The sequence below is a fragment of the Bos javanicus genome, chromosome 13 (assembly GCF_032452875.1).
Source record: "Bos javanicus breed banteng chromosome 13, ARS-OSU_banteng_1.0, whole genome shotgun sequence".
NCBI lineage: Eukaryota > Metazoa > Chordata > Mammalia > Artiodactyla > Bovidae > Bos > Bos javanicus.
Window position 1 is genome coordinate 22919189 of NC_083880.1, and position 22550 is coordinate 22941738.

At 35.4% G+C, this 22550-nt stretch overlaps 1 protein-coding gene across 8 annotated transcripts in view; it reads left to right on the top strand.

Moving 5' to 3' along the window:
• MLLT10 (MLLT10 histone lysine methyltransferase DOT1L cofactor) overlaps positions 1-22550 on the top strand; it is a 207895-nt gene that overhangs the window by 109855 nt on the left and 75490 nt on the right. For all 8 annotated transcript variants that reach the window (XR_009740239.1, XR_009740240.1, XM_061435970.1 and 5 more), the window contains exon 9: positions 9231-9326. Coding sequence is in view for 6 of the 8 variants with exons in the window: in XM_061435970.1 (XP_061291954.1) it covers positions 9231-9326 (96 nt within the window). In the remaining 2 variants the exon portion in view is untranslated. The remainder of the gene's footprint in view (positions 1-9230; positions 9327-22550) is intronic.

The following is a 22550-nucleotide window of genomic DNA, read 5'->3' on the forward strand; positions in this document are numbered from 1 at the left end:
TTAATTAAAAAAAAATACTCCAGAATTCACCATCCAGAAATAGCTATCATTACTACTAAGTAAGCATTCCAGATTTTTATAAATAGGTAGATAATAGATTTTGAAAGGATGGTTAGAACAATCAAAAATACTAAAATGGTGCAATACTGTTGGTTTTTTAACAAATGTTAAACTTAGATTTACTTGGCTCTATAAAAGAAAGTGAAGCAAATAGATAAATTGAACTTCATATAAAATTTCCTTATCCCAACAGATATTATTTCCTTAAACTTCTACCTTTAATTGTGGAGATAAAGCACACAAAAAATCACTGAAAAGTAAGATCATCCTTCTAGTTCAGATGCTTTTAACTATAACAGAATATTGCTAAAGCAATGGAGAATTATTGTTTTGCATAAGATGCTCAGAGGCTATTCTGAGATTGGTTAACTTAGCAATGGTCAATTCAATGGCGGTAGAGCATTATTGTCTTTCTTGTGGTTCTCTTGGTTTCTCTAGGCATGGTTGGCAGGTCACTGCAGCTGTTCCAGGGGTCATGTCCTACCACTTGAGTATCTGAAGACAGCAAGGGAGTACCTTTCAGATAGAACATTCCCAGCCATCTCACAGAAAATTTCCTCTTCTGTTTTATTATCCTGACCTAAATCTATCCCAGACCTAAAGCGGTCTGTGGCTCAGGAGGTAGATTTATCTAAATTGACTTAGATATTCCATGTTCACCTCTGGGCTTGAAAATATGAGGATGTGAGAGAGTGATTAGCCAAAGAAAACCAGGCTTTGTCTACAAGGAAGGATTTTATGTGCAATTACTATTTGGTGGCAAATTATTTTAACTATGTGCTTCACAGTCTATATTGAGCTCCTGCTATGAAAGGCGAACAGTATCCCTGTGCTCTTCTCATTTCCTTCCATCCAGTTTGTTTTTAAAGATATTTATGTTGTGTTTTTCATGTCTGAGACATTCTCTTCTATAAACAATCCTCACAGTTGTTTTAGGGATTTGTTCTGTGTTCAATTTAAATTTGTTAGATGGTCACTACCTTTCACCACAGCTTCTCCATTGAGTTCTTTATATCATCTCAAATTGGCAGAGCTTTAGTATTCAGTAACTTTTTTTCAAGAATACGTTCTTCAGACCTGTATTCTCTGACTTTGTTCATAATGGAAAGTGTTTTCTTCTTGTCCTAATTTTTGAATCGAATCTTGGCTGTATATATATTGGGTGACACTTTCTTTCCTTTAAGAATTCAGGCAGTGGACCTAGACTATTGCTGTGGGGAGGACCAGGGACAGTCCTACCCCACTGACACCCATGCAGTCTGCTAAGTTTAACTACAGTAAGTCTTGCTGTTGAACATTCTATAACTGAATTTTTCAGAACGCATCCCCCTCCCCCCTTTTATTTTGTAGGCTCTTATGTTTGAATACATTTTCTGTTCTCCATTCATTGGATTCTCTACTGTAGGGACACAAGTTATACTTAACGTTTGATTATTGTTGTATGTAACTGTTAAATGTTCCTCTCTGAACCGCCCCCCCACCCCCACCCCCCCCTTTTTTTTTTTTGACTTTGCTGCGTGGCTTGTGTGATCTTAGTTCCCTGACCAGAGATTGAAGCCACAGCAGTGAAATCACCCGGTCCTAACCATTGGACCGCCAGAGAATTCCCTCTGAACACTTTAATATCTGCTGATTTTTCATTTGCATTACTATGATTTTTTTCATGCCCTTTTTAGAGCAATATTTTTATTCTCAAGAATGTATGCTTTTCCCCTTGTTGATTCTATTTTAGTTACTAATTCTGTTTTAGTTTTAAAATTACTTTGGTCCTACAATCCCTTAGTTTTTTTTAACCATTTTGTTTTATCATCTCATTTTGTGCTTTGTTTGAACATACATTAGAATGAAGTTTTACTTAGCATGGAACAATTTGAGAAACACCTCTATGCTGAGTTATATTTATTTGTAGGTTGAGAGTTCTGGTTCTCTTTTGCATGTTATGCTCTTTATGTTGTTTCCTTTTCGGCTATAGTTTCTTTGCCTTGCAACTTTTTCCTTTCTTGCTCATGTTTTTGAGGCTCTTTCTGGGTATTTGCTCCTCTTTAGTTAAGACCATTTCGTGAATCTCTTCTCAACATTTTTGAGACTAGGGTTTGAGGACTAAGTGTCTCTTTCTGATTCCAGAGGAACTGTCAAGGGTGCAGTGTACAAACTCAACTGGGACAGTATGCAGTTTTTGGTAGAACCCAGGCTCAGCTCTCTTTTCTAATTCTTGATTAAATATCTTGTGCTAGATTTTAATCTCTTAACTGTGTGGGGATAGTTCACACACTTAAGAATACCCTCTGATTTTGTATAATTCATTCCTAGCCTAGATTGTCTACTTCCAAACAGTCAGTACTCTCCCTTCCCCTAGCGTTTCCTGTTTCTGCTCTAAAGCCTGCACTACTCTTCAGGTAAAGAAAGAACAAATTAAATAGTCAGGAAAAGCAAAAGAAAAGGTTGTTTCTCTGCAGATTTGGGAGTTTTTGTGATATTTTTCAGAATTTTAGCTAATTGGAAGTAGGATTATTAATAGCTGAATTCTATAGTTCAGTTCAGGGCAACTTCTGCTCTATTTCTAGAGTCTTCTATTTCACTGCTTGCTTGCTAGTTTTTGTTTAATGTATTATCTGCTTCTGCCATTCCCCCTGGAGAAGGAAATGGCAACCCACTCCAGTACTCTTGCCTGGAAAATCCCATGGATGGAGGAGCCTGGTAGGCTATAGTCTATGGGGTCGCAAAGAGTCGGACACTACTGAGCGACTTCACTCACTCACTCACTCATCATTCCCCCAGTTTGGGTTGCTGTTTGGTTTGTTGTTTTCACTGGTTTTTGATTGATTTTTAATTGTTAACATTGGAAAAAATTGATGTGATTTTAAATCACCATTTAAAGCCTTGGGAGTTACTGAACATAGATCCTCTTTTCCGTAGTAGAAATTTAATTTCTAATATTAGGCTTCCTGATGAACTCTTCTTCACACTTAGTGATAATGAAATCTTTCCCACATATGAGCACATCTTTGTTAATTTAGAACTTTTCTGGGGAAATAACCTCAAGCACGATGTTGCATTCCTTTTAGAATTCACTTTCTGACTAACCCCAAACATTTCTTTCTACCAGTGTTTCTGTGATAACATATGTATTCCTCAGACTCTGAGATATCTAATTCCTCTGTGTCGGAAGACAGGAGCTTATTTCAAGTATTACCTCTACTGTCTTGTACTTTACTTTTGCTTTAATGATTTCTTTAACCATTCCGGTTTGAATACTGGAAATGTCTCTTAGTTGTTCATCATGCTCTAAATTTAGGTTAAAAACTCCTGTATTGTCCCTACCTTCTACAGGGAAAGTAGTTCATTCTGCAGCTAAAGATACTTTTAAGATGGAATCATTTTCTCTCCTTTCCTTTAAATCTTTCTTCTTTCCCCTACTCTTTCAAATTTTCTTTTTATAGTTTGTCATGGGTACCTTATTTATTTTTTTCTTTAAATTAAAAAAAGTTTTTGTTTCAGCTAAGTTTCTTGGGAGGTATAGATAAGAATCTATTTTGTACTTGTTTAAGCCATTCCTTTCTGATCTATAAAAGTAGATCATCACAGGGCTGCTTTAAGGATGAAATGAGATTTTATATACATATGTATATTATAAGTTGCTACAATTCTGATTATTTTTATTGTTAATTATACACACTGATGTATTTGGGAGTGACACCAGTTGTCCTGACCTATAGTTTTACATAAAAATAGTGTTTATTCCCTTCTGGTTGTTGTTCTCTCTTTGCATAAAATTTTTATTCACTTATTAAACTTATTTTTTATGGAAGTAATATAGTTGATATGCAGTGGTATATTAGTTTTGGGTGTACTATGTAGTGATTTGATACTTACATGTATTATGAAATGATCACCATAAGTCCAGTAGCCATCTGTCCAGTGTTCTTGACAATATTATTGACCATGTTCCTTATGGTGTATCTTATACCTACCTCCCTTTGTTTACTTATTTTATAACTGAAAGTTTTCACTCCCACCCTACTCTGCATCTGAATCTGTTTCCATTTTGGTTTGTTCTGTTTTTTAGATTCCACATAAGAGTAAGGTCATATGGTGTTGTTTGTCTTTCTCTCTCTGACTTACTTAACTTAACATAATACCATCTAAGTCCATTCAACTTAACATAATACCATCTAAGTCCATTCATGTAAAATAGAAAGTTTTGTTTTTTTTTTTAATTGTTGAGTAATGTTACACAGGCACACACAGCATCTTTATGCACTTAATCTATTGATGGCCAATTGGGTTACTTCTGTATCTTGGCTATTGCAAATAATGCTTCAGTGAACGTTGTGTGTATGTTGTTTCAAATTAGTGTTTTTGTTTTCTTTGGGTGAATACCCAGAAGTGAAACTGCTGGATAATAAGGCAGTTCTATTTTTAGTTTTTTGAGGAATCTTCATATTGTTTTCCATAGTGGCTGAGCTAATTTGCAATCCCACCAACAGTTCACAAATGTTCTTTTTTCTGCATCCTTTCCAGTACTTGTTATTTGTTGTCTTTTTGATGATAGCCATTCTGACAGGTGTGAGGTAGTATATCATTGTGGTTTTGATTTGCATTTCCCTGATTATTAATAATGTTGAGAATCTTTTCATATGTCTATTGGCCATCTGAATGTCTTCTTTGGAAAAATGTCTATTCATGTACTCTGCTCATTTTTTAATTTGTTTTTTTGCATATTGAGTTGTATGAGTTCTTTGCATATTTTGGATATTAACTCCTTATCAGATGTATTGTTTCCAAATATGGCTGTTTCATTTCCTTCACTGTGCAAAAGCTTTTCATTTTCAGTTTGATGTAGGCACATTTATTTATATTTGCCTTTGTTTCTCTTACCTGAGAAGACATATCTAGAAAGAGTCTGTTAAAATCAATGTCAAAAGGCATACTGTCCATGTTTTCTTTTAGTTGTATGGTTTTGGGTCTTCTATTTAAGTCACTTTGAGTTTATTTTTGTATACAGTGTGAGAAAGTAGTCTGATTCTTTTGCGTGTGGCTGTCCGGTTTTCACAACATTATTGATTGTAGAGAATATCTTTTCCCTTTTGATTCTTCTTGCCTCCTTTGTTGTAGATTAATTGACCTTATAGTATTAGTTGCTCAGTCGTGTTCTGACTCTTTGCAATCCCATGGATTCCATGGGATCCCACCAGGCTAGTCTGTCCATGGAGTTTTCCAGGCACAAATACTGGAGTTGGTTGCCATTTCCTCCTCCAGGAGATCTTCCTGAGCCAGAGATTGAACCCAGGTCTCCTGCATTGTAGGCAGTTTCTTTACTGTCTGAGCCACCAGGGAAGCCCAATTGACCCTATAAATATGGGTTTATTTCTGGATTCTGTTCCATTCTGCTGATCTCAGTGTCTGTTTCTGTGCTAGTACCGTACTGTTTTGATTACCAACAGTTTGTAGTATAGTTTGAAATCAGAAACTGTGACATCTTCAGCTTTGTTTTTCTTTCTGAAGCTTGACTCTTTGCATAAAATTTTAGAGTGAAACTCATATTAACCATTTTACCAGATCTTTATTCCTTTAGAACATACTTTTAAAATGACCATTACATGGTTGTATAATAATTTTTTCAACCACACCTGTGTTGTTAAACATTTAGATTATCTACAGTTTTTTTTCTCATTGCAAATAGTAGCATAATAAACTATACTTGAACCTTCACTTGTTAGAGATGAAATTACTAGTCAGATACTATATCTACGGTTTCTAACTCTTATGTTTAAAATGGTCCATTGCATGTTTACATTCTCTTTAGCATTGTATGCTAGTGCTCATTTCACTGTAACTTGGGCAACATTGGGTCTTAAAATTAAAAATAAAAATCCAACAGTTTTGGTGTTAAAAAAATTTAGGTAATAGAATAGTATTGCCATTAGTTCTTCAGTCCTTGGTTGCACATTTTTTGTTTTGTGGCTCATTGTTTCTTTTGTGAATTGTCCTTTGTGTTGTTTCATAGCATGTTTATTTTTTCTTACTGATTTATCAACATTTTAAACACTAAAATACAGAACATGTTAACTTATTTCTCAGTTTGTTTTTAGCTTTTTAATGATTTTTAAATTGATGCACAAGTATTTGAATTTGAATAGCTAAAACTACCTTTTCTGTTTCTGATTTTTACTTTGTTTTATGCTTAAGTCTTTCCTCCTTTAAATTTCAAATTTTAAAAAACATTTTCTTCAGCCTCTTAGATTATTTTAATTTTTAACTATAAAATAATCTGTTTAGATTTTATCTTTTTTTTGTATAAGACATTTTTACTACATTATTAACCACTTTTTCTAGTATTATTAAATAATTTCAGTCTTTCCTGCTGATTTGGAATCCCATCTTTTTCATATGCTAAGTATTTAGATGTAACTGAATATTTTCCTGAATTTTTTTTCCTGTTCTGTTAAAACCAGCCTATCTCTTTAGTGTGAAAGTCATTACACTGCATTGATTCATATTTCACAGGCCTATATTGTAGATGTAATCTATTCACAATCTCTCCCAGTGAACATTTACAATCTCAGCATATATTTCTTGGTGTATTACATAGGACCAAAGTGGTGTATTATTCTATTTTGTCTTACATACATTCATGTTTTTATACCTATACATGTATACTTTAGTTTTTACTCTTCTGTTCTCTCCACGATTGTAGCTGTTGTTTGTGAGTGTGTTATTCTCTCAGTTGTGTCCAGCTCTTTGCGACCCCATGAACTGTAGCCGACCAGGCTCCTCTGTCCATGAGACTCTCCAGGCAAGAATACTGGAATGGATTGCCATTCCCTTCTCCAGGGGTCTTTCCGATCCAGGGATTGAACCGAGTCTCCTGCATTGTAGGCAGATTCTTGACTGAGCCACCAGGGAAGCCTCGTGGAGATTGTTCATCTTGTTTTTCAGCGTCGTTCTCTGTAAAATATATATAAAATTATCCCAGCTCTTGTACCCTTGATGAATAAAGCCCAGTATGGGAAGTAGAACATGAAGAAGGATGGAGAGGCTCCTCTATTACCTTTATGGGAGAAGAGTATTGATACAGAACTTACTGCAGTCAAGGATCATATTTATAAACTAGATTGTATAGTTATATTTGTTATTTTGGTGAATATAAAAATTCCAATATGAGTTACTTTTAATTTCTACTTTCATTAACTCCCATTACCTAGTTGTGAATTCTGGTTTTGTTTGAATTATCTACTATTCCTTGGTAAACCACTTGACGACTTTTAGTGGTATACATTTTTTTAGTGGTTAGGGCTCAGCACAATTTGTCTTGCCTTCACATGGTATCAGCTGGGCTTAATCATGAGTCTACTCTCAGCTGGTGGCTGGCTGGGTGATGTAAGGTAGTCTTATTTACGTGTCTCAATTGACATGCTGCTGACTCTAGGCTGGGATTAACCCCAGTTCTTCTCCATGGGACCTCTTTTTCTACCTAGCCTCTCTATCAGAAAAGTGTGAACTGACTCTCTACATGATGACTAGAAACTAAGGTGGCAAAAGTGAAAGCCATAGAGGGCTTCTCAAAGCTCTTGGCTCCTCAACTTCTATATGACATCCTCATACAAAGAATTAGAGGCATGGTTCCTTATGATCTGTCACAGTTAAAACAACTTCATAGTAACAAAGTTTCCTAAAAACTCTGAATAAAAACTGTTACTTTTATTTTACATTTTCTAAAGTATTAACCTTGCTATAGAGAGGTATCTTATGTACTTAAATCAGTAATTAAAAACAAAAAGGGACAGTAGTCTTAGGTATTATAGTAAAACATCTATCCTTTATTTGTACACATTTTGTTTTGCTGATATGCTCTCTCTTCTAGGGCAGGGCCAGTGGTAGTATTCTTTCATGCTTTGAATAGATTAAGTGCTCTGAATGGTTAAACTTAAGTACTATGAGAAATAAGTTGAATTAACTCTTTCAGTTCAGTTCAGTTCAGTTCAGTCGCTCAGTCGTGTCCGACTCTTTGAGACCCCATGAATCACAGCACGCCAGGCCTCCCTGTTCGTCACCAACTCCCGGAGTTCACTCAGACTCATGTCCATCGAGTCAGTGATGCCATCCAGCCATCTCATCCTCTGCCGTCCCCTTCTCGTCTTGCCCCCAATCCCTCCCAGCATCAGAGTCTTTTCCAATGAGTCAACTCTTCGCATGAGGTGGCCAAAGTACTGGAGTTTCAGCTTTAGCATCATTCCTTCCAAAGAGATCCCAGGCTCATCTCCTTCAGAATGGACTGATTGGATCTCCTTGCAGTCCAAAGGACTCTCAAGAGTCTTCTCCAACACCACAGTTCAAAAGCATCAATTCTTTGGCGCTCAGCTTTCTTCACAGTCCAACTCTCACATCCATACATGACCACTGGGAAAACCATATCCTTGACTAGATGGACCTTTGTTGGCAAAGTAAGGTCTCTGCTTTTCAATATGCTGTCTAGGTTGGTCATAACTTCCCTTACAATACGCTTACCTACTGATTCAAACAATTGAGAACAATTTGGTTAAAGTATTTTGATGTTAAATAAAGTTGGGTTCCTAATATGTAGTTAATTTCTTATTAATTCTTTTTGTATTTCAATTCATCAGTTTTAACAGAGATAACTGATTTGTCTATGTTTTGAGTAAACATCAAAAAGAATTTCTTGTCTGAGTTTCTGTGCACTGGTTTGTAGTTTATGGGCCATAGAATTTAATGCATGGTGTTGGAGAATCTGATACTATTATGAGGTGATAGTGCATGTCAAAGTGTATAGAAATTTTAAAGTACTATTTATGAAATCTATACAACAGCATTTGGTATTTTTAATAGGACAAAAATAGTTTGTCAGATACAAATGTAGACTTCAGTTCATCTTTTAGGTTGGTCAAGGATAAGAAAACAAATCACCTTAATATTACTTACAGTAGTAGTACTATATATTGTAATATATAGTAATAGATAGTAATACCATCATATATTACTAGTATTGTTTATATATAAAATGATATCTGATTAGAAGTGAGTTTGGTTTTTTTTTGACAAGCATTTATTAATATTTTAAATTACTTGAATGTAATTATAAAGAAATACCATCTTTATTATGTATATATCAGTTTTAATTTAAATTGTATTTTACTTCTGTTCATTTTTAGAAATATAAAGAAAAGGACAAACACAAACAAAAACATAAGAAGCAACCAGAACCATCACCTGCATTGGTTCCTTCCTTGACTGTTACTACAGAAAAAGTAAGTTTTAAATGTCATATTTTGATTTACGTAATAACTAGTTTTGTGCTGACTTTTACCTTTTAACTAGTTATGTGCTGCATTTTGAAAATACTTGAATTGTCCTGGTTCCTCCTAACCAATTTTACATCTCTGAGACTACATCAAGCACGTTGATTTTCCCTCTCGTAGTCCTTTATCCTATCTTCGCTTTATTCTATGCTTATTTCTTAAGAATGTTAAGAAGTAGGTGACATCATTGACATGTATATTTTGGGCTGTGCAGTTGACTTCTTCCATCTGTGATTTTGAATTCTGGCTTCAACACTTACAGACTGAACTCTTTAGGTTAATTAACCTCTTTGTAACTCAGTTTTATTGTTCGTAAAGTGGGGGGAGATAATTGTTGGAATTGAATGAGATAATGCGTTTAAAGCAGTTAGAACAATATCTGGTTCATAGTAAGTATTACTTAGTAAATGTTAAATATTACTAAGATTATTATCATGTAGTTAACATGAAAGCAAGTGGAGACAGGGACAGGCAGCTGGGATTACTGTGAAAGGAGGGTGAGGGGGTTGCAGTAGGAGCAGAGGCCAGTGTGAGAGGCCAATCTTCTAAGACTATATAAGCCAGTGGAAGGTTTTTAATTTGAGTGAAAAATGAGCCATTAGAGTTTTAAGCTGAGATGTAACATGGTCTTAACTTAGGTTTTATAAGAACCTGCGGCTACTGGACTATAGAGAGTCAAGAATGAAAGGAAGACTCTCTATGGACTGTGGAGAGTGAAGAGTGAAAGGAAGGAGGCCATTAGGAGGTTATTGCAGTAATCCAGAAAGGGATGGTGGTGACACTAGAGGATTTTGATTTGTATTTCTTCAGTGACCTGTACATACGTTAAACATATTTTCATGTGAATATTAGCTATTTATTTATTTATTTTGGTGAAGGGTCCACATCTATCCACCACCTCTCCCTTTTTATTGATTTATTAATGAGTTTTGTGAAGCATTATGTGTTGCAAGTCATTTATCAGATACATATATTTTCTTTAAAAAGTTTTATATTTTTATCTTTTACATTTAGGTCTGTGATCCATTTTGGGTTAATTTTTGTGTATGACGTGAGTTATACATCAAAGTCCACTGATTTGAATATTGATAATTCAGTTTTTCCTGAGCCATTTTTAGAACAGATTGTCCTTTCTTTATTAAATTACCTTTACCTCCATTTGTTGAGAGTCAGTTGACCATCTGTATATGGGCCTATTTCTAGACTCTAATTCTGTTCCATACCACACAGTCTTGATTACTATAGATTTATAATGATGCTTGAGGTCAGATAGGGTCCACCTTCCAAGATTGTACTCTTTCAGAGTTGTTTGGGCTATTCTAGGTTCTGTGCATTTGTATATGGATTTCAGAATTAGATTGTCAGCTTTTAGAAATAAAACTGCTGGTATTTTGAATCAAACTGCAGTGAATCTACAGATCATTTGAGGGGGAGTATTAATACCTTAATAATACTGAGTTTTCTGATCTGTGAACATTGTGTGTGTTTGTGTCAGTGGACATTTAGATTGCTTCCATGATTTACCAGTTGAAAATAGTGCTGCTGTAAACTTTTGGGGTGCATGTATCTTTTTGAATTAGTTCTTACTGTCTGTTCTGGATATTTGCCCAGAAGTGGGATTGCTGGATCCGTATGGTAGTTCTACTTTTAGTTTTTTAAGGAACCTCTATAGTATTTCCCATAGTGGCTGTACCAGTTTACATTCCACTGACAGTGTAGGGGAGGGTTTCCTTTTTTCAGTACCTTCTCCAGCATTTATTATTTGTTGACTTTTTGATAGCCATTCTGATCAGTGTGAAGTGATAATTTATCGTGATTTTGATTTGCATTTCTCTAATTATTGGCAATATTGAACATCTTTTCATGTGCCTTTTGGCCATTTGTATGTCTTCTTTCGAGATGTCTACTTAGGTCTTCTGCCCATTTTTTAATTGTATTGTTTTTCAGGTATTGAGTTGTGTGAGTTGTGTTTTTGCTTACTGTACACAGCTTCTCCATCTTTGGCTGCTAAGTATATAATCAGTCTGATTTCAGTATTGACCATCTGGTGATGTCCATGTGTAGAGTCGTCTCTTCTGTTGATGGAAGAGGATTTTTGCTTTGAGCAGTGCATTCTCTTGGCAGAACTATGTTAGCCTTTGCCCTGCTTCATTTTGTACTCCAAGTCCAAAGTTGCCTGTTACTCCAGGTGTTTCTTGACTTCGTACTTTTGCATTTCAGTCCCCTATAAAGAAAAGGACGTCTTTTTTTGGTCTTTGTTCTAGAAGGTCTTGTAGTTCTTCATAGAACCATTCAACTTTAGCTTCTTCAGCATTACAGGTTGCCGTATAGACTTGGATTACTGTGATATTGAATGATTTGCCTTGGAAACGAACAGAGATCATTCTCTTGTTTTTGAGATTATACCCAAGAACTGCATTTAGGCCTCTTTTACTGACTATAAGGGGTACTCCATTTCTTCTAAGGGATACTTTGCCCACAGTCGTAGATATAATGATCATCTGAGTTAAATTTGCCCATTCCAGTCCATTTTAGTTCACTGATTCTTAAAATGTCAATGTTTACTCTTGCCATCTCCTGTTTGACCACTTCCAATTTACCTTGATTCATGGACCTAACGTAACAGGTTCCTATGCAATATTTGTTCTTCACAGTATTGGAGTTTACTTCCATTAGCAGTCATGTCCACAACTGGGCTTTGTTTTCGCTTTGGCTCCATCCCTTCATTGTTTCTGGAATTATTTTCCAGTCTTCTCCAGTAGCATATTGGGCACCTACTGAGGTGTTCATGTTTTAGTGTCATATCTTTGACAGCTTACAGTGAATGGTATCGGATTCGTTATCTCAGAAGATTAAACTTCAGGACCAGGAACCAGTCTTGATCACTCAAGAGCTTTTGTATTGCAGAGTTTTATTTGAGTATAAAAAGGGACAGAGAAAGCTTCTGACATAGACATCAGAAAGGGGATGGAGAGTGCACCCCTCGCTAGTGTTAGCAAGGGAGTTATATACTTTTTTAATTGGTTATTATAATAAATCAAAGAATGTCTCAAGTTTGTGAAAATTTTACCAAACCCTGTCCCACAATTTACATTTTAGGATAATAGGATTACAATTTAACAGTAGATAGATCCTACCAGACCCATCCTCATAAATACATTCTAATATATTGGGATTAATCACAAGGTTTTCAGGAAGGAGAAACTGTCCTCAAGCAGGGTACATTGTTGTTATATAATCCCTAGTACAGAGTTTAAACTGAATTGTGTAATCATCAGTTCCAGGCTTAAAGAAAAAAAAAAAAAACAAACTTAATTTTATGTGACTAAGAATGTAGAGGAAAAAAAAAAAGTTTGTCCTTTCCTCCTCCTGGAGAACCCCAGACCCCTTTATCCTCCTCGGTGACCCTGGACTTCTTATGAAGCTGCCTAAGAATTGACTCTCATCTTTTTGCCTTTTCATACTGTTCATGGGCTTCTCAATGCAAGAATAATGCAGTGGTTTGCCATTCCCTTCTCTAGTGTACCACATTTGGCAGAACTCTCCACCATGACCCTTGTGTCTTGGGTGGCCCTACACTGCATGACTCATACGTTCATTCAGTTAGACAAGGAGTTTTATAAACTCTTTATAAAGAGTTTTATAGTTTTTTATTATACATTTAAGTTTGTAGTCCATTTTGAGTTCATTTTTATAAGGGATATGTGTTCTGTGTCTAGATTCCTTTTTTTTAGTTTTATGTGCATATTTAATATTCTAGCACCATTTGTTGAAAAGCTTATCTGTATTTCATTGTATTACTTTTGTGATCAGTTGACAGTATTTGTGTGGATCTATTTCTGGGCTCTCTGTTCCATTCATCTATTTGTCTGTTCTTTCATCAATACTATGATGTCCTAATTACTGTAACTTTATAGTGAGTCTGAAATTGAGTTAATATCAGTGCTCCAACTTGCCTTTCAATATTACGTTGGCTATTTCGGGTCTTTTATTTCTTCTTGTGTAGAATCAATTTCTCAATAGTCACACACACACACACACACACACACACACAAATGCTGGAATTTTGATTCAGAATGTTTAGAATCTGTAGATGAAGTTGGGACATTTTGATGATATTGGCAATTTATCTATCTATGAAGTTGGAAAAATTCTCCATTTACTTAGTTCTTTAATTTTGTTCATCAGAGTTTTGTTTCTTCCTCATATAGACCTTCTACATATTTAGTTAGATTTAACCTAAGGATTTATAATTTGAAATTCAACTTGTTTCTTCCTGGTATATAGGAAACCAGTTTCCTTTTTTACATTAACCTTATTCTGAAACCTTGCTATAATCACTTTTTTTTTTTTTAAGGCTTGTTGCTTTCATTTTAGTGTGAAGTAAATTTGTATATCAAAGGAAAAAAAATCGGGTGATGGTTGAATAGGTAGCATTTTTCCTCTCTCAATGTCACATAACATAATCGTACATATGTAATTAACATGTTTTAGACTTAACTAAATACAATGTTTTCTTTTTCCCTCATTGTTTTTTAAATTGTTTTCCTATTTATTACAAAATGTTGAGCAGAGTTCTGTGTGCTATATAGTAGGTTCTAGTTGGTGATTTATTTTAACTATAACAATGTTGTCTGTGTCAATCCCAGACTCCCGTATAGTTAATTGTTCTTTATTGGGAACTGCTGGCAGATGAAAGGATCTCATTGGATGCCGTATCTTAAAATGCATCTCTGTGATAAAAGGAGTTAGAAGAATGAGACTGGTTTATGGAAATAGGCAAGAATATAGGCTTCTGGAACAGTTTGGAGGTTCCTTAGAAAACGAAGACTAGAGTTACCATATGACCCAGTAATCCTACTTCTGGGCATGTATCTGGAGAAAAACTTTGTTTGAAAGTATACATGTACTCCATTGTCCATTGAAAGACCTTTTAGAACTAACACCAAAGAACGAGGTCCTTTTCATTATAGGGGACTTGAATCCAAAACTATGAAGTTGAGAGATACCGGGAGTAACAGGAAAATTTGGACTTGGAGTACAAAATGAAGTAGGGCAAAGGCTAACAGAGTTCTGCCAAGAGAATGCACTGGTCAAAGCAAAAACCCTCTTCCATCAATACAAGAGATGACTCTATACATGGACATCACCAGATGGTCAACACTGAAATCAGATTGATTATATTTTTAGCAGCCAAAGATGGAGAAGCTGTGTACGGTCAGCAAACACAAGACTAGGAGCTGACTGTGGCTCAGATCATGAACTCCTTATTGCCAAATTCAGACTTAAATTGAAGAAAGTAGGGAAAACCACTAGACCATTCAGATACGATCTAAATCAAACCCCTTACGGTTATACAGTGGAAGTGACAAATAGATTCAAGGGATTAGATTTGATAGAGTTCCTAAAGAACTATGGATGGAGGTTTGTGACATTGTACAGGAGGCAATGATCAACACCATCCCCAAGAAAAAGAAATGCGAAAAGGCAAAATGATTGTCTGAGGAGGCCTTACAAATTGCTGAGAAGAGAAGAGAAAAGAAGAGAAGCTAAAGGCAAAAGAGTAAAGGAAAGATATACCGTTTGAATGCAGAGTTCCAAAGAATAGCAAGGAGAGATAAGAAAGCCTTTCTCAGTGATCCATGCAAAGAAATAGAGGAAAAGAATAGAAAGAGGAAGACTACAGATCTCTTCAAACCAGGGGAACATTTCATTCCTTGGAAGAAAGGCTAATACCACCCTAGACAGCATATTAAAAATCAGAGACATTACTTTGCCAACAAAGGTCCGTCTACTCAAAGCTATGGTTTTTCTAGTAGTCATGTATGGATGTGAGAGTTGGGCTATAAATATGAAGAAAGCTGAGCGCTGAAGAATTGATGCTTTTGAACTGTGGTGCTGGAGAAGACTCTTGAGAGTCCCTTGGACTGCAAGGAGATGCAACCAGTCCATCCTAAAGCAAATCAGTCCTGAATATTCATTGGAAGGACTGATGCTGAAGCGGAACTCCAATACTTTGGCCACCTGATGTGAAGAACTGACTCATTGGAAAGGACCCTGATCCTGGGAAAGATTGAAGGTGGGAGGAAAGGGGAGGACAGAGAATGAGATGGTTGGATGGCATCACTGACTCAATGGACTTGAGTTTGTGAAAGCTCTGGGAGTTGGTGATGGACAGGGAAGCTTGACCTGCTGCAGTCCATGGGATCACAGAGAGTTGGACACAACTGAGCAACTGAACTGAAGGGAACATTTCATGCAAAGATGGGCACAATAGAGGATCGAAATGGTATGGACCTAATAGAAGCAGAAGATATATCAAGAAAATGTGGCAAGAATTCACAGAAGAACTATACAAAAAATATCTTAATGACTCAGATAACACGGTGGTGTGATCACTCACCTAGAGCCAGACATCCTGGAGTCTGAAGTCAAGTGGCCCATCGCTATGAACTAAGCTAGTGGAGGTGATGGAATTCCTGTTGAGCTATTTCAAGTCCTAAAAGACGATGCTGTTAACGTACTACACTCAATATACCAGTAAATTTGGAAGACTCAGCAGTGGCTACAGGACTGGAAAAGGTTTCATTCCAATCCCAAAGAAAGGCAATGCCAAAGAATGCTCAGACTACCACCCAGTTGCACTCATCTCACACGCTAGCAAAGTAACGCTCAACATTCTCCAAGTGAGTCTTCAGCAGAATGTGAGAGAGTTCCCGAAAAATCTCTATTTTTGCTTTGACTATGCCAAAGCCTTTGTGTGGATCACAGGAATAAAGAGGTTGTAAATAATTGGTACAATTTCTTCCTTAAGTGTTTTGTAGAATTTACCAGTGAACCCATCTGGACCTGGTGCTTTCTGTATTTTGTTGGGTGTGGTTCATTATTGATTCAGTTTCTTTAATAGCCATAGGCCTGTTCAGATTGTCTCTTTTGTTGTATGACTTTTAACAGTTGTGTCTTTCAAGAAATTGATCAGTTTTCAGTAGGTTATCGAATTTGTGAACATAGAGTTGTTCATAATTTTCTTTGATTATCCTTTAATGGCCAAGAGGTGTGTAGTTCATTGTTCTCTCTTTCATTTCTGATATTAGCAGTTTGTGTCCTCCCTTTTTTTTCTTAGTTGTCCTGGCTAGAAATTTATCAATTTTATATATCTTTGCAAATACCAGCTTTTGGTTCCATTGGTTTTTCTCTGTTGATTTTCTGTTTTCATTTCATTGATGTGTGCCTTTTCATTTTATCTTTCCTTCTGCTTATATTTGATTTAATTTGCTTTTTGTTTCTCTTTTCCTAAAGAACAGGGCAAGGTTATTCATTTAAGATCTTTTTTTTCTAATACAGCATTCAACGCTGGGGATTTTCTGGCAGTCCAGTGGTTAAGACTTCACCTTCCAATTCAGGGGGTGCAATTTCAGTCCCTGCTTGGGGTGCTAAGATCCCACATGCTTCGTGGCCAAAAAATCAAAAACATAAAAGAAAAACAGTATTTGTAAAAAATTTAGTAAAGACTAAAAAAAGTCCTAAAAGATGATGTTGTTTAGGACATTATAAGATTTCTATTTAGGATTTGTTGAAGTGTGTTTTATGGTGCACAATGTGATCTGTTTTGGTGAATGAATGTGCCATGTGAGTCTGAGAAGAATGTATGTTTTGCTATTATTGGATACAATAGTCTGTAGATGTCAATTATATCCACCTGATTAATGATGTTGGTCAGTTCAAGTATGTCCTTACTGATTTTTTGCCTACTGGATTTGTCCAGTTCTGATAGAGAGATGTTAAAATCTCTACTTACAGGAGTGGTTTCATCTCTTGTAGTTCTGTCAGTTTTTGCCTCATGTATTTTGATGTCAGGCAGAAACACATGAAAGACTTCTGTGTTATCTTGTAGTCTTGATAACTTTATTGGTATATAATGTCAGTTTTTATTCCTGTTAACTTTCCTTGCTCTGAAGTCTGTTCTGTCTGAAATACAGCTATTCTTGGATTGTTCAGATTAGTGATTGTGTGGCATATCTTCTTCCATTTATTGATTTTTTTTATTTACATCCAGTGATTTTTAATCACATGTGTCTATATTTACTACACTTGAGTCTTGTTTTTTGATTCACTCTGACTATTTCTGTCTTTTAATTGGTATATTTAGACCATTTATGTTTAGAGTGATTTGTTGATACAGTTTAGGTTGGTATCTACAAAAGCAGATTACTTTTTTGTTGCTCTTGTTCTTGGTCTTTGTTCCTGTTTTTTGTCTTCAACATGTTATCTCCCTTGTGTGGTATTTTTTGGATGTTTTATATGATTTCTTTTTCTCTCAATTCTTAACATATCAGTTGTTTTTTCCCCTCTTTCCTGGTTGTCCTCATGTTTGTAGTATGTCTTTACAGTGTATCTAAGGCTACATTCAATAACACTGTACTATTTCATGGTAGTACAAGTATCTTATAATAACAAAGTATTCCTAATTTCTACCTCCTGTCTTTTCTGTCAATACTGTTATTCATTTCACTTACACATGGTGTACATAGCATATGAATATATAACTATATATCAAATATATCATTGAGCAAACTATTAAAATCAATTAAGAATAAGAAAAATCAAAAAAAAAAAGAATAAGAAAAATCAATTACTTTACCTTCATTGATTCATTCTCTGATGTGCTTCTTCCTATAAATCCATGTTTCTGACCTGTTTCATTTTCCTTCTCTGAAGAATTTTTCACATTTATTGCAAGGCAGGGCTACCAGGAACAAATTACCTCAGTTTTTGTCTTTGTCTTTCACTTTTAGTATAATTTTGCAGTGTGCAGAATTTTAGTTTTCTTTTTTTCCTCAACACTGAATATTTTACATCACTCTGTTGTTTGCATTGTTCCTGAAGAGGAGTCAGTTGTAATTCTTTTCTTTGCTCGTTTGTAGGTAAAGCTGTCCACCTTGTGGGTTCTTTGAGAGTGTTTTCTGTTGTCTTTGATTGTCTGCATTGTCAGTATGATGTCCCTATGTTCTTTTGTTTGTTTGCTTGCTTTTTGGCCATTATCTTTCTTGGTATTCTCAGAGCTTCTTGGATCTGTCATTGGGTTTCTGACTTTACTTTGGTTAAATTCCTAGTCATTATTCCTTCAAAATTACTTCTGTTCCTTTCTTTTCCTTCTGTTACTCCCACTACAACTGTGTTTACACCTTTTATAGTTGTCTTGTGATTTTTGGATATTGTTCTGTGTTTCTTAGTTGTTTTTTCTCTTGACTTCGTTTTTCGAAGTTTCTAGTTTCATGTCCTCAAGCTCTGAGATGCTTTTCTTAGCCTTGCCCAGTGTGCTAATGAGTACATCAAAGTCTTCATTTTTGTTATAGAGTTTTTGATCTCAAAGATTCTTTAATTTTTTCTTAGAGTTTCTTTTTCATTTTTTGCTTACAGTATCCATCTGTTGTTGCACGCTCTTTTTTTACATTAAAACCTTTAACATACTAATCATAATTTTAAAATTCCTGGGCTGGTAATTGCCACAATCCTGCCATATCTGTCTCTGGTTCTGATGTTTGTTTATTCTTTTCATGCTGTATATGTGTCTTTTAGTGTGCCTTATAGTTTTTTGTGAAAAAATATGTATGATATAATGGATAAAAGCAAGTATGAAAAGTAGGCCTTTTTAAATAATGTGATGTTAAGAGAGGCAGAAAGCATTCTATATTCCTGTGGTTAGTTCTCAGTCTTTTGGTGAGCCTGCACTCCTGGACTGTGAACCACAAGTGATTCTCACCCCCTACCCTGCTTTGGTGGGAGAGGATCAGGTGGGGGTTGTAGTTCGATATTTCCCTTCCTCCACCTACTTGAAGCTCTGATACAACTCCAGCAGATGATACTCTGGTAAGGTAGATTCCTGAGAACAGGTCTTACTAAGAAGAATAGAATACCTTAGCATTTTTCAGAATCTTTCCTTCCCCCCTTCTCTAATGGAAGCATGCATGTATCTTTTCTTCTGGTATTCACTATCAAGACTTGGGTAGGTATCCTGGAGGTGAAACTTGAAAACTTTGAGGGCTTCCCTATGATTGAGTCCTGAGTGTTTTTCTCTCTCAGACTTGAACACACTGAACCTTCCGCAATTTGTTAGTCACACTTGAGGTTTTCCTACTCCGATATTGGTTGCCATGGAGATTTCTGTTTGGCTATGCTGTGATCCTCTATATCTGTCTGTCACAATTTGGGGGTTTTCCCTGTGGCCTGACTTCTCTAATGCATCAAAAAAGAGTTACTAACTTTTCAGTTTCTTATGCTTTTTACTTGTTAGGATGGGATGAAGGCTTCAAAGTTCCTTATTAAATGCTGACTAGAATCTAGAAGTGCTAGTATGGACATTTAAGGCTAAAAGCTTTGTTCTAAGCACCACTTAAAAATTATGATATTGGCATTTTGTATTTTCATTTTACTTAGTTGAACAGATATCATATGGCTTCCTTTTGATTTCTTGTTTGACTGTAGGTTACTTAGAAGCATTTCATTTACTGTTGAAATGTTTTAGAAATTTTTCACATCTTGTTGATTTCTCATTCAATATTTTTGTGTTATAATTCATTTTCAATTTTTTTTTAAAATGACACAGAACATGGATTATCGGTTTTTATGTGTGCTTTTTCAAAAGAATATTTATTTGTTCTGCTCTTATGAAGATTTTCTATAAATGTGAATTATGAGTTAGGTCAAGTTGACTTACATTGCTAGTTCTTTATGTCCTTTATATTTTTATATTTTTCTTCTACTTGTTCAATTATTGAGAAAAGGAAATGAACCTCTCTTACTATAACTGTACATTTTGTTATTTCTTTGTTTTTTTCTCTTCAGTTTTTGCTTCATTTATTTTGCAGGTCTCTTATTAGTTACAGAACATTTAGGATTCTTATATCCTCTTGATGAATAAACGTCTTTATCCTGGTAATATTCCTTGTTTGAAATGTACTTTGATATTAATGTTATGAATTCAGATTTCTTTGTATTAGTGTCAGATTGCTATGTCTTTCCCATGCTTTTAATATCTTTCTGTATTTATTGTTTAAATGGGTTTTTTTTGTAGGCAACATGAAGTCTTGAATTTCTTTTTTCACTGTTATAATCTCTGCCTTTTAATGGGAGTGTTCAGGTAATTTGCATGTAATGTGATTATTGATATGGTTGTATTTAAATCTATCCTTTGTTAATCCTTTTTAATTTGCCCATCATTTTTCATTTTCTTTCTTTTTCCTCATTGACCATTTTTGGTGATTCCATTGTGGCTGATTAGTAATAATTCTTCATTGTGTTATTTTTATTAGTTGCTTTAGGGTTTATACATCTTTAGCTTGTCAGAGTCTGCTTTCAAGAGATATTACACTATTTCACATACCACATAAGAACCTTGCAACTGTATACTTCCATTCCTACCCTTTTTTGTTTGGACCTGTTTCTGTGATGTTTTAAAATTGTTACGTATTTTATGAACCTCACAGTTGTTATTATTTTTGCTCTAAATCATCGGTTACTTTAAAAAGAGACTTAAGTAATTAAAAAACCTGTATTTATCCATGTAGTTATTGTTTCTAGTGCTCTTAATTTGTGTGCATTCACATTTGCATTGTTGTTGTCCTCCTTCCTCAAAGACCACCTGCAGTGTTTACTATGGTAAACGCTGGTGATTAACTGCTGGTGATTAGTTTTGTCAGCTTTTTAAAAAAATCTGTAAAACAATTATTTTGCCTGTGTTTTTGCAAGATATTTTAGCTCACTTTAGAATTTTAGGTTAATGATTGTTTCTTTTAATACATTGAAGATTTTGCTCTTCTTTTTTTACCTTGCATCTTTTTCAGGAGAAATCTGTTTTCATCCTTATCCTTGTTTCTTAGAACTTAGACATTTTCCCTCAACAACCCCTCACCACCAGCTGCTTTTATAGTTTTCTTTTTCTTTTTGGTTTTTAGTGATAACTATAATTATGATGTGCATTCATGGAGTTTTCTTCATATTTCTTGTACTTGGAGTTAGTTGATCTGTAGGTTTTATAGTTTTCATTAAATTTTATAGATTTATTCAAAGTACTTTTTCTTTTTTTCCCCTCTGCTATAATTATTTTTAAGTCCTTTCCTCCTTCCTTTGGTCCCTGAAACCTCCCCCCACCTTTTTGGGGTACTGTAGTAGCATGTAAATTAGGCTTCTTAATGTTGTCCCATAGGTCACTGACACGTTAAAAAAGTCTTTCTTCTTTGTGTGTTTCATGTTTTTATTTTAATTAAAAATTTTTATTGGAATATAGTTGACTAACAGTGTTTTGTTAGTTTCAGGTGTATAGCAAAGTTAATCGGTTATACATATACATATATACAGTCTTTTTAAATTTCTTTTCCTATATAGGCCATTACAGAGTATTGAGTAGAGTTCCCTGTGCTATACAGTAGGTCCTTATTAGGTATCTATTTTATATATAGTAGTGCATATATAGGAGAAGGCACTGGCACCCCACTCCAGTACTCTTGCCTGGAAAATCCCATGGACGGAGGAGTCTAGTAGGCTGCAGTCCACTTTCCCTTTTCCCTTTCATGCATTGGAGAAGGAAATGGCAACCCACTCCAGTGTTCTTGCCTGGAGAATCCCAGGGACGGGGGAGCCTGGTGGGTTGCCGTCTATGGGGTCGCACAGAGTCGGACACGACTGAAGCGACTTAGCAGCAGCAGCAGCAGCAGCAGCAGTGCATATATATCAGTCCCAGTCTCCCAATTTACCCCTCTTTTCCTTATCTCCTGGTAAGTTATATGTTTGTTTTCTACATCTGTGACTCTACTTCTGTTTTGTGAATAAGTTCATTTGTACCCTTTTTATAGATTCCACGGATTAGTGATATCACGTGATATTTGCTTTCTGTGTCTGACTTACTTCACTTGGTATGACAATCTCTGGTTCCGTCCATGTTGCTACAAATGGCATTATATTGTTGTTGTTGTTGTTGTTGTTTTTAAAGAAATATTCATTTTATTTATTTGGCTGCACCAGATCTTAGTTGCAGCGTGTGGAATCTAGTTCCCTGGCCAGGGATTGAACCCAGGCTCCCTGTATTGGGAATGCAGAGTCTTAGCCACTGGATCACCAGGGAAGTCCCTGTGCTGCTGCTGCTGCTGCTGCTAAGTCGCTTCAGTCGTGTCCGAC